General features: G+C 51.7%; 1 protein-coding gene and 1 pseudogene across 1 annotated transcript; both read left to right on the forward strand.

Annotated features, from left to right (window-relative positions):
* Window positions 1–2,275: 2,275 nt before the first annotated feature.
* On the forward strand, window positions 2,276–6,325 carry LOC100906339 (uncharacterized protein K02A2.6-like; annotated as a pseudogene).
* Window positions 6,326–8,420: 2,095 nt separating this feature from the next.
* Window positions 8,421–14,015, forward strand: LOC100906484 (uncharacterized). Its single transcript, XM_003739936.1, has one exon. The coding sequence runs from the start codon at window positions 8,421–8,423 to the stop codon at window positions 14,013–14,015; it is 5,595 nt and encodes a 1,864-aa protein (XP_003739984.1).
* Window positions 14,016–16,239: the final 2,224 nt, after the last annotated feature.

The following is a 16,239-nucleotide window of genomic DNA, read 5'->3' on the forward strand; positions in this document are numbered from 1 at the left end:
GCTTCTCTCCCCGTCAACGGTGTAGCCTCAACTTTCTGGTGATTTCGAGCCCGTTCGCTCTTCGATTTCGGCGCGCCGTCTTTCCTAGAGTCGTCACTTGATTCCTCTGTAACCGTCAGTCTTGTTTTTCTGATCTTCGGTTCCGTCTCCTCTTCTTGGATCGACATGTTCAGACCCTCGGAATGTTGTGACAATTCGTCGACTCGAATGTCCTCTTGCTCACATAGCTCGACATTCTTCTCCGGCTCCGATGCCTCCGAACGTTGGATATTTTCTGGAATGCTAACGGAATTATCATCGCCAGGCAGAGACTCCTCGTCACTTTCATCCCCGTACACTCTGTACCATTTTAACTGAGAACAGTGCGCCGTGCACAGACATTGCTTCTCGACCCCCATTTGAGCAAGCCGATATGTATCCTTCGGTAGAATCTCCGTAATTACCATCGGTCTCCGATACTTTGGTTGCAACTTTGTTGGTAACCCCGTCTGTACCGGCATCCGCCTTACTAATACGATATCCCCGATCTCATACCGCCGCCAATGTGGTTTCCTTTTCTTATCGTAGTCCTCCGCGTATTTAGCTTGATTTTTAATGATCGTCCCTCGAATCTCTTTCTGAATTTCTTCCGCCGGCGTCCACACCGTCTCTTGTTCCTGCAAAACCAATCCCGAAGAATTATCCAGCCTCGGCAGATAACCATGCAATGCCTCGAAAGGTGACTTCCCTGTCCCCTCGCTAGCGCCCTATTCATATGCATCTGTGCCAACTGAATATGTTTCGCCCAATCTGACTTATCCGGACTCTCGCCTAATGTTCTCAGTAGCCTCGCTACTTCCTTATTCAACCGCTCCACCTGACCATTCGATTGTGGTCTCTGAGTCGAAATCAAAAAATGCCGAACTCCCATCCCGCTCAGAAACTCCTCTGTTGATTTCGCCGTGAATGCTGTCCCACGATCCGACACCAACCACATGGGCGTCCCATATGTTCTAAATGTCCGAGTCAGAAAATCAATTACCGCCGCCGCGTTTGTTGTTTTAACCGCCTCCAGCAATACGTACTTTGTTAGCCCGTCAACCAATACGATGATATGTTCCTTTCCTTTCGACTTCGGAAGAGGTCCTAAATGATCGATCTGGACTCGTTCGAATGGTCGTCGTTCCGGCCTAATTGGATTCAGCATTCCCTTCTGTCTTCCAACCGCCGCTTTATTGAACAGACATTCCATACACGATTGGATATGATGAACCACGTACTGCTTCATCTTCGGAAACCAGTAAAACCGCCTCATTATTTCGATTGTTTCCTCAATTCCAAAGTATCCCGCCTTATCATGTGCCATTACCAGCACGTGCTTTCGCATTTTCGCCGGTACCACAAAGCTCAACCATCCCTTCTCGGCATGAAACAACACTCCGCCTCTCAATTTGAAGTCTCTGGTCATCGTCTTCTCTCGTACCGTCCTATCTTCCACCGGTTTCCGCATCATTTTTATCTTTTCCTGTATATCGATATCATCCGCGTGTATCATCATCATTTCATCATAGGTTCGTACTGCCGTACACACTACCGTCGCGGTAGTATCCGTAGGCAACTCCTCCTCTCTTCGAGGCCTCTCCCGCTTCCTCGAACGGCTCCCTACTCAGCGCATCCGCATGTTCCATTTTCATTCCCGCTCGGTGTTTGACTTCGAAATCGAATTCTGCTATCTTGTCCCACCACCGACAAAGTTGTGGTGATCCATTCTTTGTTTTCAAAGCCGCCACAGCGCTGCAATCCGAAGCCACCGTGAATTTTCTTCCATGAAGATAGTGCCGTAGCCTCTCCAAGCTCCACACAACCGCCAGTTGTTCTAACTTCGTGGAATGATAATTTCGCTCCGAATCCGACAATTTCCGACTTATCGCGTAAACCATCCGAAGTTTACCGTCCACCTTTTGGAGCAAAATTGCGCCTAACCCCACGCAGCTAGCATCGGTATGTAGCTCGCTTTCTCTTTCTGGGTCGAACCTCACTAACACTGGATCCTTCAGCAATGCTTCCTTTAATTTCGTGAATGTAATACCCGCCACTTATTCAAGCTTCTAGCGTCTGCCACGAGATCATAACAATACAATAAATGACGTCAGTCAGTACTCGACAGCTACCAGGCAGCCGGCACGTGAATTATCTTTGGAGAGATAAAACAAGAACTTTACATGGTGTCAGTGTGGTGAAACGGAGCCATAGTGAAGAGTCGGAAACAATGGTCAACCCACGATCGGACTCGCAGTCGGAGAAACAGTCGAACATGCTAACGACAACCATAGCCACGGGCGTACTAATGGCATCAAAACCAAAGCCGCTCGAGGTGGACAGAGAAAATCTGTCCGAATCATGGCGAAGATTCGAGTCTGACTTCACCATATTCGCAACCCTAACGCACCTAGAACAACAATCGGCTGAATACAAACGATGTGCCCTGTTAGACTGCCTCGGTCGTGCTGCTCGAAAATGGATGAGTCGGAACGGAATCGACGAAACAGATACTTTCGACGAACTCAAAAAGAAAATCAAAGAAAAAACGGGCGAGTCAACTACAGAAACGCTCGCAGACTTCCGGTTTTGGCAACGGGGAAGAGACCAAAAACCTGGGGAATCCTTCGAGGTTTTCTATGAAAGAATCAGAACAGTGGCTCGAGACTGCTGTTTTGGAAAATCAGAAGATCGACTCATGAAATCGAGATTGGTAGTCGGCGTTCTCAATAGGGAGTTACAACGCACTCTCTTAGCGGAAGATCACACTCTAGAAGCTACAATAAAGAAATGTCGTGGATTCGAAGCTGGCGATCAAGGAACTCGGACGATTAAAGGAGAATCAGCGAAAACAGTGGCGAAAATTCAGTATCCGGTCTCGGATGAAGACGAGGAGGCCTTCGGGAATGACGACCACATGGTAGGCTCCCTCCAAGGAAAATCGTGTGGTCGCTGTGGGTCTCAACACGCCAGAAATGCTTGCCCAGCAAACAAGAAATCGTGCAGCAAATGTGGTAAACAAGGACACTTTGCGAGGCTGTGTCGGTCGCTGCTCAACGACTCCAAGAACAGGAACTCAAGATTCGCTGACAGAGCCCACCGGCAGAAGACCTCGGGTCGGCGAGTATGGATGATAAATCGCGACAACGAGCACTCCGGCGATGAGAGTGAGGGGTTTTCGGTAAACCACATGAAGCGAGTATCAAACATCAAAAAAGATGGAGAACGGAAATGGAATGAGACACTCACCGTCGGGGGGAGAGCTATCCGCTGCGCTCTAGATACGGGCGCAGAGGTGAGCGTACTTCCAAATGAATTCGTCCAATCACTCCATAAGGAACATCGAGTCCTGGCGACGCACCGTGTTAAATCCCGGCTCCTCTCATATTTCGGAGACTCATACAAGTGTCGCGAGATCGTGGTGGTGCCGGTATCGTTCAAGGGTAACACGATCGAAGAGCGATTCTACGTTGTAGATGCTCCAGTGACGCCGACAATATCCGGAGACGCCGCCGAATCCCTCAAACTCATTAAACGAATCAAATCGATAAACCAAGAAGACCTGGAGCTGGGAAGGTGGAAGAAGCTATTTCCAAAGGCGTTCGAAGGATACGGCAACATAAAGAACTTCCAATGCTCAATACAGCTGAGGAGCGATTACAAAGCAGTCATCAGCCCTTGCCGGCCAGTCCCGGTAAAATATGAAGATGCCGTGAAAGTGGAGCTTGAACGAATGCTCAAAAAAGGGGTGATCCTCCCGGTTGAGGAACACACCGAATTCGTCTCAAATTTCACCATCGTTCAAAAGGCAAACGGAAAAATCCGAGTGTGTCTGGATCCAACGCACCTCAATAAAGCCATCAAGAGAGGGCCACACCCGACAAAGCGCATCGAACAGATATCGTCGAAATTGGCGGGAGCGGAGTTCTTCTCTACACTAGACGCTGACGAAGGATTCTGGCAGGTGAGACTAGACAGCAAAAGCTCTCGTCTCTGTACATTCACCACGCCTTGGGGAAGATTTCGTTTCCTCAAGATGCCCTATGGAATCGTGTGCGCGTCGGACGTCTTCCAAAGGCTAACCGATGAACTCTTCAAAGACATTGAAGGAGTCAGTGCGGTGGTCGACGACATACTAGTATGGGGTGCGACGAAAGACGAGCATGACGAACGTCTGAAGAAAGTTCTTCAGCGTAGCGTTTCGGCGGGAATGGTCCTCAACGAGACAAAATGCAAAATCGGAAGGTGAGCCGTAAAATACTTGGGACACACAATTTCGAAAAAAAGACTGAGTATTGACAGGCAGAGGATTGATGACATATGCCGAGTGGAGACTCCGAAGAGCGTAAAAGATGTCCAGAAGTTCTTGGGGATGTTGAACTTTGTCTCTAACTTCATCCCAAGATTTTCAGACGAAACTGCACCACTTAGAGAGCTCCTGTCGAAGAATATCGTGTTCACATGGGAACCCCGTCATGAAAAAGCCTTCGAGAAGCTCAAGATGATGATAGTTCAGGCGCCGGTGCTCAAGTTCTTCCGTCCGGATAGGCCCGTCTCACTCGCTGTAGATGCCTCTCAATACGGTTTAGGGGCAGTCCTCACTCAAGAAGGTCATCCGGTTGCGTATGCCAGCCGATCCCTCAACGAAACGCAACAACGATACGCACAAATAGAAAAAGAACTACTCGCGATCGTTTTTGGATGCGAGAAATTTCATTACTACGTGTTGGGACAGAAAGAAATGCGAGTAGAATCTGATCACAAGCCGCTCGAAGCAATCATGAGAAAACCGCTCAATCAGGTTCCGCTGCGTTTACAGAAGATGCGAATGGTCCTCCAACGGTACGACATACAGGTCGTCTACAGGCCGGGCAAGGAACTGATCATGGCCGACTTCCTCTCACGAAACCCAATCGCACAGACGGCCGAGGACAGTGCACGCTTCTGTATCATCGGCAAGATTGCCATCAAAGACCATAGACTCGAAGAATTTGCAAAGGCAACGAGAACAGATGATGAGCTCGTCGTACTCACGGAGCTGTATAAGAGCGGTTGGCCAAAAGACAAAACCAAACTTCCAGGGGTCGCTCAAAAGTATTGGCCTTATAGAGATGAAATCCACGTCGAAATGGGTCTGGTGATGAGGTCGAACAGAATCATCATCCCAAGCAGCAGAAGGAAAGAAGTCTTGAAGCAGCTACACGGTGCACACTGCGGATCAACGAAAATGAAGCTACGTGCCCGAGACGCAGTCTACTGGCCCTCGATCAATGTTGAGATCGAGGAATTTGTACGCCAGTGCGATCTGTGCCAATCTCAAAAGAGAGCGAACACGAAAATGCCGATGCTGATAAGCGAGATTCCAGATCTCCCATGGGAAATCGTATACATGGATTTATTCAGCTGCGAAGGACAAGACTATCTGATAGTGACAGATGCATACAGCTTCTTCTTCGAAATTATCCGGATGAAAAGGACAACAACAAAGGCGATCCTCGAAGCTCTCTACGAGGTCTTTCAGCGTTTTGGACTCCCGAGATTAGTGAAATCGGACAATGGGCCACAGTTTGCAGCCCATGAGTTCAGGATGACGTTGAGAGAGCTCGGAGTGGAGACGTCAACATCCAGTCCGTACCATCCGCTGGGTAACGCCCTGGCAGAAAGAGCAGTGCAAGAAGCAAAGGAACTCCTCAGAAAATACGAATACCGGTCTCGAGCCTTCCACATGGCGCTTTTGGAGCACCGAAACACGCCAAGGAGTAAAGAGTTGGGCTCCCCAAATCAGCGCCTGATGGGAAGAACGAATAGAACGCTTCTTCCTATCCATCCTTCGAACTTACGACCCCGAATAATCCCACCTGAGCGAGTCACCGTACAGCTTGAGCGAGAACGCGAAAAGCAGAAAAGATATTACGACAGGCAAAGCAGAGATAAATCACCTCTCTTCGAGGGGCAGAAAGTGCGAGTGAAAGACCCGGAAGAGAACCACTGGAGGAGGGGGACGATTGTGACAGTTCTCCCTCAGCCACGATCCTACGTGATACAAGACACTGAAACAGAAACTTTGTCAAGAAGAGATAGAACGATGATAAATCCGGTGGCGGACCCCACTCCCGAGACAGAAGATGATTTTGAAACCCCGTCAAGCTCCCCGCAGATGGAGAAAGTCGAAGGAAAAGTCCCACCGGTAAATGCAGGTCCATCTCATGATCATGAAACCTTAGATGAATACGATGACGACCCACAATCGACACCCCCACTCCAGAGAAGCAAGCGGGTACCGAAACCGACCCTAAGATATCAATAATCGCACAAACTATTCACGCTCGAGATGTAAATTAATCGGATAATATAGATTGCGAAACATGTACATGACTTCGACTTCAAAGGGGAGATGTAATACCCGCCCCTTATTCAAGCTTCTAGCGTCTGCCACGAGATCATAACAATACAATAAATGACGTCAGTCAGTACTCGACAGCTACCAGGCAGCCGGCACGTGAATTATCTTTAGAGAGATAAAACAAGAACTTTACAGTGAACGCCTCTTCTGCTCTCGAATTCCATTCGAATTTAGCTTCCTTCCTGAGTAACGCTGTCAACGGACCCGCTATAGACGCATAACCTTTAACAAAGCGCCTGAAGAAACTCGTCAATCCCAACCACCTTCTCACTTCGTGTACGTTCTTTGGTCTTGGAAATTCTTCGACTGCCGCTAGTTTCCTAGTACCTGGTCGAACCCCTTCCACCGACACTCTGAATCCCAGAAATTCTACCGTCTCCATGAAAAACTTGCATTTACTCAACCTCATCGTCAGTCCCGCTTCTCTCAACGCCATCAAAACCGCCTCGATTTGTCTCAGATGCTCTCGGTAATCGTCTGCCGCCGTGATGAGATCATCCAGGAAAGGGTGAACTTGATTTCCCCCGCCTTCTTCACGGACCTTCATCATAAGCTCCTGGAAGCAACTCGGCGCCCCGGACAGTCCCATCATCATGACTGTAGGCTGATAATGACCGTCGGGCGTGACAAACGCCGCCTTCTGAGCCGCCTCTTTCGCCATGGGAATTTGGAAATACCCCCACGCTAAATCAAACGTTGAGTAAAATCTCCTACCCCCGACTTCATCTAAGATGTCATCAATTAATGGGACCGGATAATTTACTTTCATCGTCTGCGCATTCAATCGCCTATAATCAACCACCATTCTCCAGCTTCCGTCCGATTTCTTTACCAACATCACCGGACTCGCATACGGCGAACTTGAAGGTTCTATCATTCCGGCTTCCGACATCTGATCCAAAATTTCCTCCAAGGCCTCTCTCTCCGTCATCGACAATCGAAATGGCTTGCATCGAACCGGCGCGCTTCCGGGAAGTTCATTGATCGTGAACTCCGTCCACTTAGTCCGACCCATGGTTGTCGCGATTACCATCCGATACTTGTTAAGTAACTCCAGTAACAAAAACTTGAATTTACGCGGTACCGCTTCGTTAATCGTTACGTCCTCCAACTTAAGACTACGCCTCTCGGATTCCGCTGTACCACTTCCAACAAGTCCCCCTCGAATGACGTCATAATATTCGTCGCGCTTATCCGAGACCCTCTGCCCTCGCGCAATGACCGTCCCTGGTTTTAGACTGACCGTTTCGTTCTTGTGATTTATTAATGGAACCCTTACCGCCTTATCTAAAACCGTCAATAGTACATCGACCGTCGATCCGCTGCATACGCTTATGATACCATCTTCCATATCCGCCACTTTAGTATCTACCATGCCTATCGATCTCGGCTGGATTTTAACGTTCTCTCTCACCCTAAGCTCTACCTTCGTTGTCTCATCTCGATCCTCCTCTTTCTCGATTTTCCCCTCCGTTCTGAATATGAAATCCACCTTAGGATCTCCCGGGGGTGATTCCTCCGCGATTTTCGCGAACGACCTCTTCTGCAACAACCACGAGAAACCGCCATAAAAGATTGATACCAAACCCTCGTTGATCAAATCCTTTCCCAGAAGTACCTCACTTCGCCTCCATGAACCGCGGGGTAATACCGTCAAATTGACATTTTCGATGCGAAGACCGTCAACTCCCAGCTGTACCACCGCCCTACCTACTGGCTTGCAGGCTGTGGAAAATATTGTGTCTTTGTGATAGCGCGTCGCGCCCCTTTTTCAAACATACTCTAATCTCCTTTCCCACTCAATAGCGCCCTCTGGCGGAAATCGTAACAATAAACGGACAGACAGTCAGTCGTAATTTACTCCTCGAAAGGCGAAGTGTCTTCCTTCTTACCGGCTCGCGCTCACTATCCCGATTACGCGAATACCCACAGTCTCCGGTCATATTATTGAAATTGACGCCTCGCAGCTCAACGATTTCACATTGGTGCCGTGACCGGGATGGCTGTCGAGCATTCGCCTCCGCAAAATCGGGCTGTGAACATGCTACAGAGCCTCGCCGTTCTTCGTGGACGGAGGACACGCGCAAGGAACTCATTGCAAACGGACCTCGAGAGGAGTCAAACGTTCGAGCAAATCTCAGACTCCAATCGCCTGGAGTTTTTGACAGTAAAGGCCCGCGTCGAAGAGCGGATCGCCTTGATTCGTCAACTCGTGGACCAGATCTGTCGGCATCCGGAGCTCCCGGAAGAGGAAGCGGAAAGAGAAACGAGGGAGGCCGACGATGTCATCGAAACCACGATCGCCGCGAAGGCAGTTATCGACGCCTTAGAGATGCTTCAGTTGAGGAAAGAAAGTCCTCCGGCACCTCCAGGCATTTCCGTATCTCCATCACCATCGCCTGCGATCTCTGTCGCCGCCGACTCAAGAGACCCGAAAGGTGGTGACGTCATCCCGGTTACGAATGCCGCCGACAACGACACTCGCACATCGGATACACCCGAGCGGAACGCCATGTTGTTGGCACCCGATCAAAACAGTGCCATTGTTGTGACAGCAAGACCAGCTGGACCAGTAACATCGAGCGTGTGTGCCAACTCCAAGCTGTATTTGGATACGACTCCGGAGGTATTCGATGGGAAAATCCATCGATACAAGTTATGGAGAGCTCAGTTCGTCAATTACGTCCGCCGACGGACCGAAGCCACCGGGAGCGACAAACTTGTCGCGCTCAGCAAACTATTGGACGGACCCCCGAAGAGCCTTATACGCGAGCTCCCGCTCACCGACGACAACTACGACGTAGCGTTGAGGTTGCTTGATGAGAATTACGATATCCCCGAGATGCGGCAGCGAGACGTGCTCGCTAGTGTTAGTAGTGTACCTCAAGTTCGGAATCAGAACGACACTGCTGGACTGCGCGAGCTCCTTAACGTAACCCAACGTACTATACTCGCTCTGGAGGCAGTGCAGGTACCACTCCGAAGCATCGCATTGCCCTACGAGCAAACTATTCGTAGAGCACTTCCTGTGAGTCTCCTGTTGACGTTCGAGGAACACCATCTCATGACGGAGGGCGCGGTCGACGACCCGTGCACGGATCAGGCGCTCTCTGCGACAAAACGCTTGGAGCGGTTGCTTCAATACCTGCGCAAGTATACGGAACTCCGCGAAAGACTCGCAACGGGGGACTCACGTCTCACGGGTACAGTGGGTGATTTCGACGGACGGTCGTGCATCAATCGTAGACACGGCCAGTCCATCGAGTCGCCAAGGTGTCCACCCCGGAAGCAGTTTCGCTCCACCGTGGCTGCTGCCGCCGGCAGTAGCTCCCGTCGAAGGCAGGGCAAGGCTCGTGGTTTGTACTGCTTCTTCTGTAACGGCAGTGGACACTTGCCGTCGATGTGCTCAGCAGACATCCCCCCAGAGCGACGCCGCCAAATCCTCCAACAGCGCCGTCGATGTTCGACCTGCTTCCAGTTCGAGCACACTCCCCCACGAGTGTGCGCTGGTCCGAGGGAGGCCTGCAAGACGTGTAATAGCAGTGCGCATTACACATCGATGCATCAACAGGCTCAGACGGCCGCAAGCATAACGCAGACCGTCGCCGCGGCTGCCATCAATCGGGCGGTCGTAATGACAGCATCGGCGCTCGTCTTATACGATAACGCCGAGATCCCGGTGCGCTGTTTCCTCGATAGTGGCTCTATGATTACGTTCGCAACGCCGCGACTGATCCAACGATTGTCCGGTATCCGTCCGAGGGACCGAGTCCAGCTCAACTTACAGGGATTCACGAGTGAGCACCTCCTCACCGCCGATCGGTACGCCATCAAGCTGGGTAGTGCCCATGAGACCGCGGAGTCCATCATCCTTACCGTACACGAATATAACTTCAACGTGGACCCTCCGTCGAACTGCACTCCGGAGATGCGCCAAATCATACAAAAATTCGGGCAAACTCACCAATTGGCGGATCTGTCGCTGGTCGATCCGCGTCTCGATGTGCAGCCGGACCTTCTTATCGGAATAGATCAGATGTATAAAATCGTACACCTGAACCGGGAGACGGCCATCGGGGGAGGATTGATCGGTAAATCATCAATATTCGGCTGGATCGTTGCTGGGTCCTTCGGCCCGAAGACGACGAGGGGAGATATCGCGTCAGTACACCCAGTTTGTTGCGCCGCTACATTATCGCAACCTGCACGAGACCTGGAGCGACTCTGGACCATCGAAGCTGTTGGAGAGAATGAACAAGGGAATGACGAGCTCAACGCGGCCGAGTCGAACGCCATGGCACAGTTCAAGAAAAGCGTGTCCTACGATGGTCATCGATATATGGTCGCTATGCCGAAGCGGGGAACCATCGCACAATTGGCTAACAACCTGGAGGTTGCGAGGAATCGGCTGAACGCCAGGCGTCGCGCTCTGTCACATGACCCCAATGCATTCTCGCGATATGATTCCGAAATTATGGAGTTCTATCGAGCTGGTCACGCAGAGATAATAGACGACGCGGATGTCGGTTCTCCAAGTGCTCGTGATGGTTGTTTCTATATGCCACACCGACAGATCGTCACGCAGCGAGCCACGGGCGAAAAGTGGCGTATAGTGTTTGATTGTTCGGCGTCGGCTCCGGGGGAGGGATCGCTCAACTCGCACTTACCGGTTGGGCCGAACTTGAACCCAGACATCCTCAAATTGCTGATAAACTTCCGTTTGAAACCAGTGGCCCTCTCAGCGGACGTGGCGCACGCGTATATGACCATAGATCTTGCCCCAGAGGATCGACCATACTTCCGCTACCTCTGGCAGGGCCCCGGCGACGATCGAGTCAGTTGCTATCAGATGCGACGCGTTACCTGGGGGGCTACCCCAAGCGGATTCCTACTCGCAGCGGTGCTAAGGGAACATTTTCGACGGGTCGACCCCGACTCGAACCTGGAGCTCGGCGACGCGTTCTACTTCGACGATATGCTCAAGAGCTTCAACTCGGAGCGAGAGGCGATTCAATTCATCAATCAGCTGATCCCCTGGATGAAGTCCGCGAATATGCAGCTGGGAAAATGGAAATCCAACGCGACTCGGGTACTGAACCATGTGGGGTCCTCAGACACCCCAGCAGCGACCCCGACCCCGTTGGAGTCCGGACTCCTAAAGGTACTAGGCATCGCGTGGGATCCCTCCGGAGATGAGTTCCAGTTCCAGATGAAGGAGATCATCAGGTCAACCAGCGACATGAAAAAGACCACGAAGCGCAACGTACTGCGAATCGTGGCGTCAATCTTCGACCCAGTGGGATGGCTCATCCCATTCACTCTTCGCGGAAAACTGCTGATTCAACAACTGTGGACAGAGTCGCTCCGTTGGGATGACGTGGTGTCCGACCCTCTCCGTAGAGAGTTCGAGAGATGGACGGAGGAAATTCCAATGTTAAACCAAATACATATTCGCCGCTTGTACCAAGAACCTGGGCGCGAAATCATCGGTCACCAATTACATGTGTTTGGAGATGCTAGCGAGCGCGCCTATGCTGCGACCGCCTATCTTCAGACGTTGTACTCGGACGGAGGCAGTACGTACGCGCTGGTAATTGCTAAATCCCGAATCGCCCCGAAAAACAAGGTGACGCTGCCGCGCCTGGAGCTGATGGCAGCACTTCTGGCCGCTCGACTCCGATCTTTCGTCGTCGAGAGAATCGGATTGAGGATCGATCGGATCACGCATTATACCGATTCGGCCGTGGCCTTTTTCTGGTGCGTCTCGAAGGAGCCGTCGAGATGGAAAACCTTTGTGCACAACCGCGTGCTCGAGATACAACAACTCACATCGCCAACCGAGTGGTTCCATGTCGACGGGAGGCGGAACATCGCTGATGTTGCCTCGCGGGGTTCCTCAGTCAGGGAACTCTTGGCGAATTCGGACTGGTGGCAAGGCCCGTCCTGGCTGAGCGGACCGGAGAGAGACCGTCCGGTGAAGCGTCTGCGGAGTGGTAGTGACGATTCGGAGCCTGGTAGTTCAGAACTCCGCCTAGTTGTCACGCCCGTAGTCGCGACACCGCCGATGGTTGATCTTGGACGTTTCAGTAGCTGGGAAAAAGCTGTCCGAGTGGTCGCAAACATCTTTCGTTTCGCGGAGGGTTGCCGTCGTCGATCCGGATTCGCGGAGGGTGAGCTGAGGCGACGTGCCGAGCTGTTCATCATTCGCTCGACCCAGACTGAGTTCTTTGCGGCGGAGATCGGCTCAACGATGAGCGGAGAGCGGCCTATCCGATCGTCAAAGTTGAGCTCTTATAGGCTTCTTCTGGATGAGAATGGGGTACTTCGAGCGCAAACCCGACTCACCCTGGGGCCTCATTTCACGCACGATGAGAAAACACCTATAATCATTCCTATCAACAGTCGCCTTGCCATCCTCTTGATCTTGCATTATCATAGAACCAATGCCCATCTCGGAGTGAATGCAGTCATGAATAGTCTACGGCGACGATTCTGGATCCTTAGGGGACGTCAAGTGATAAAGAAGATTCTCCGCGGCTGCGTCGTTTGTCGACGGACTCACGGTCCCACTGCCGACCAGACTCAGGCCGCCCTACCGGCGGAGCGCGTCTCTATCGGAGCTCCGTTTGCCGTCACCGCAGTCGACTTCTGTGGCCCCTTCTATACCCGAAGCCGCCAGGGTGTCAGCAAGACGTACATCGCCCTATTCACGTGCTTCAGTATACGAGCGGTTAGGCTTGAGTTAGTTGAGGATTTGTCCGCATTGCAAACCCATCTGGCTCTGCGCCGTTTCCTGGCGGATTACCCGGCGTGTCGGTCCATCCTGTCCGATAATGGGAGGTCGTTCGTCCGCGCAGCGGCAGATATCCGCCGCTTGTTTAATTCGTTCCGAGACCCGAGGGTCAGAGAAGTGTTGGCCCAGCATCGGATCGAGTGGACTTTCAGTTGTCCTCGAAGCCCATGGCGTGGAGGGTTATTCGAACGCCTCATTGGAGTGACAAAGAATGCATTGACGAAAACCCTTGGTCGGAGTCTGATCAGCGCGGAAGAGCTTCGGACGATACTCTGCGAGTTGGGCGCCACTATCAACAGCCGGCCCTTGTCGTATACATCGTCAGATCTACAGGAGCCGCGGGCCATCACCCCGAACCTGTTCCTCAGGGGCGGTCCTCCGTACGATCCTTTGTGCTCCGTAACGAGTCTGGATGAGTTGGGACCCAATGGTGCGGTCAGATCCGGACCGCCGGAGGCCGACGATCTTCGTCAAAGACTTCTCCAGAGGACAAGCTATTTCCGTTCTTTGTCACAACGCTGGCATCGAGAATACATACTGCTGCTGAGATCAGCTAATCTCGACAGTAAGGGGAAACCGCGTCCCTTGGCCGACAACACCGTCTGCTTACTGAAGGAAGATAACGTCTCTAGATCGAAGTGGAATCTAGTTCGAGTCCTCAGGGGAAATCCCGGCCGCGACGGTGCAGTGCGTACCTACTCGATACGCTTCGCAAACGGCTTCGAGACTCGGCGGCCGGCCCAATTGTTGATCCCCTTAGAGGTGCCGGACAGGGAGGAGGATCTGCAGACCAGTGATTAAGCGTGCTGGAACAACCGTTCCAGGGAGGCAGTGTAGAAAATATTGTGTCTTTGTGATAGCGCGTCGCGCCCCTTTTTCAAACATACTCTAATCTCCTTTCCCACTCAATAGCGCCCTCTGGCGGAAATCGTAACAATAAACGGACAGACAGTCAGTCGTAATTTACTCCTCGAAAGGCGAAGTGTCTTCCTTCTTACCGGCTCGCGCTCACTATCCCGATTACGCGAATACCCACAGTCTCCGGTCATATTATTGAAATTGACGCCTCGCAGCTCAACGATTTCACACAGGCGTCCCCACTGATGCTGTTGATATTTCCGCAACGACTCGGCAACAGTTCGAGATTCAACTTCTCTGCCGCCTCCTCCGATATTATGCTAACTCCCGCCTCAGTATCCACCTTCGCCGTCCACGGCTGCCCCGTGATCAGCACGTTTTTCAATGCCCGACAATGATACATTTCGTTTCTTTCGAGCATCTCCTCATTTTCGCTATCATCCGCACCCACGGCTACTACCGTAGTGCAATTCCGCGAGAAGTGACCTGGCTGACCGCACCTGTAACACGTTGTCAACGTGCTACGTGCACTCCGCCGATCGATTACCGCACCGACGTTCGCCATCGCTCTAGCCGCCGCAGGTTCCGCCGTGTTAGGCTTCGCCATCCGTCCTTTCTGATTAGCTACCTCGCTATTCCGCGTATCTCCCTCTCTATACGATCCGGATATTGCAATTCCTCACGTCCTCTATCCTCACGTCTGGGCTCCACCGGTGCCGAGATTGGGATTGCGCGTCGCCAAGACGTCTCGCCTTGGTTAAACCGCTCCGTACAGTCGACCGCCCGATGCCTCTCGTGTCCGCAGCGATAACACGCAAATTGTCGTGCCGGATACCGCCCTTCTTCATACTGAAAAGAGTTCGCACGCTGGAAATTCCTACTTAGTCCACCTTCGACTCTCTCCAGATCATGAATTAATTTCGTGATTGTCTTTGTTGAAGGTCAAGATTCGTAGCTCTGGTCAGGAGTAGGAGAGCAGCCCGTTCAGGAATACACAGAGATGCAATCTCACGAGAGGCAGATACCACTTTTATTCGAAATCTTAGGTCTTTTATACCTAGGCAGGAGTCTAAGCTCCTTCTTACATGTCCTGATCCGTACATACATATACATAGGATAAGACTACCTTGGTCTATCATAAGTAGCGTCCTAGAATACTATTGGGTGTACCCAGCATGTGGGGTGCTAGCCCAATTTCGTACTACCTCAGGGGTATCATGCTAGAGTCGTAACTTCGGGGTGCAACCCCGGTGACTCACGTATTTTACTACTGTCACGGGTATATGGCCCCGTGGGTTGGTATGAGTCATAGTCCTAGTACGGAACGAGGACTAGTAGTTTCCAGTTTCTACCTAAAGCTCAACAGTCTTATGATACGTGTTAGCCACGATATCTCCAAACCGCCTATTCATCGGGCTCAACCCTCGTAGGATCACGTACTTCATATTCTCCGTGCTCGCATTCACCTCGAGTCCTAACGCCTCCACCCGCCTTGCGAATTCCTTCATAGATTCTCCGCGATTTTGCCGACTCGCAATATACTGCGCCATGAGCTGACTCCCACATGCCTCCGGCACGAACGCTTCCAAAAATTCACTCCGCCATTCATCAGAAGTTTCACACGACCCTCCCGTGGTTCTCTGCCAGATTGCCGCTCCTCTCTTCATTTTCGTCGTAACCACCGCCATGACCCGATCGAAGGACCAATTGCCCATCCGTCGCGCTCGCTCAAGTTCGGTCAGCCACTGCTTAGCTCCTAGCGCACTGTCCCCAATGAACAGAGGCACGGTTCCGACCGTGTCCGGGTATGACTCACGGTTCGCCATCGTGGGGAGCACCTCCAGAGTGTCCTCGAAAGATTCCTGACTCATTTTGTGTACGTCCGGGTCATCAATGTAGTGAGTCACCACTACGAGAAAGAGTACACGTTCACTAGCGTAGACTAGCAGTAACGAAGTGATTTAATTTCGTCGTTCTCATGGAGATGAATCCTGTCGCTAGCTGTCACGGGCGGCCCGCCGCAAGACCCCTCCAAACTCCAGAATTCATCAAGTGAGAATGGTGGCAGGCAGAGTGAACCAGTGAGCACCGTGGCCGCGACCGTCGCGAAGCCGAAAACATACAATCGCGAGTCTTGGCCCTGCCTTTTTTGTGAGCGGCCTGAACA

This window comes from Galendromus occidentalis, unplaced genomic scaffold (genome assembly GCF_000255335.2).
Source record: "Galendromus occidentalis unplaced genomic scaffold, Mocc_1.1 scf7180000076610, whole genome shotgun sequence".
Taxonomy (NCBI): Eukaryota; Metazoa; Arthropoda; class Arachnida; order Mesostigmata; family Phytoseiidae; genus Galendromus; species Galendromus occidentalis.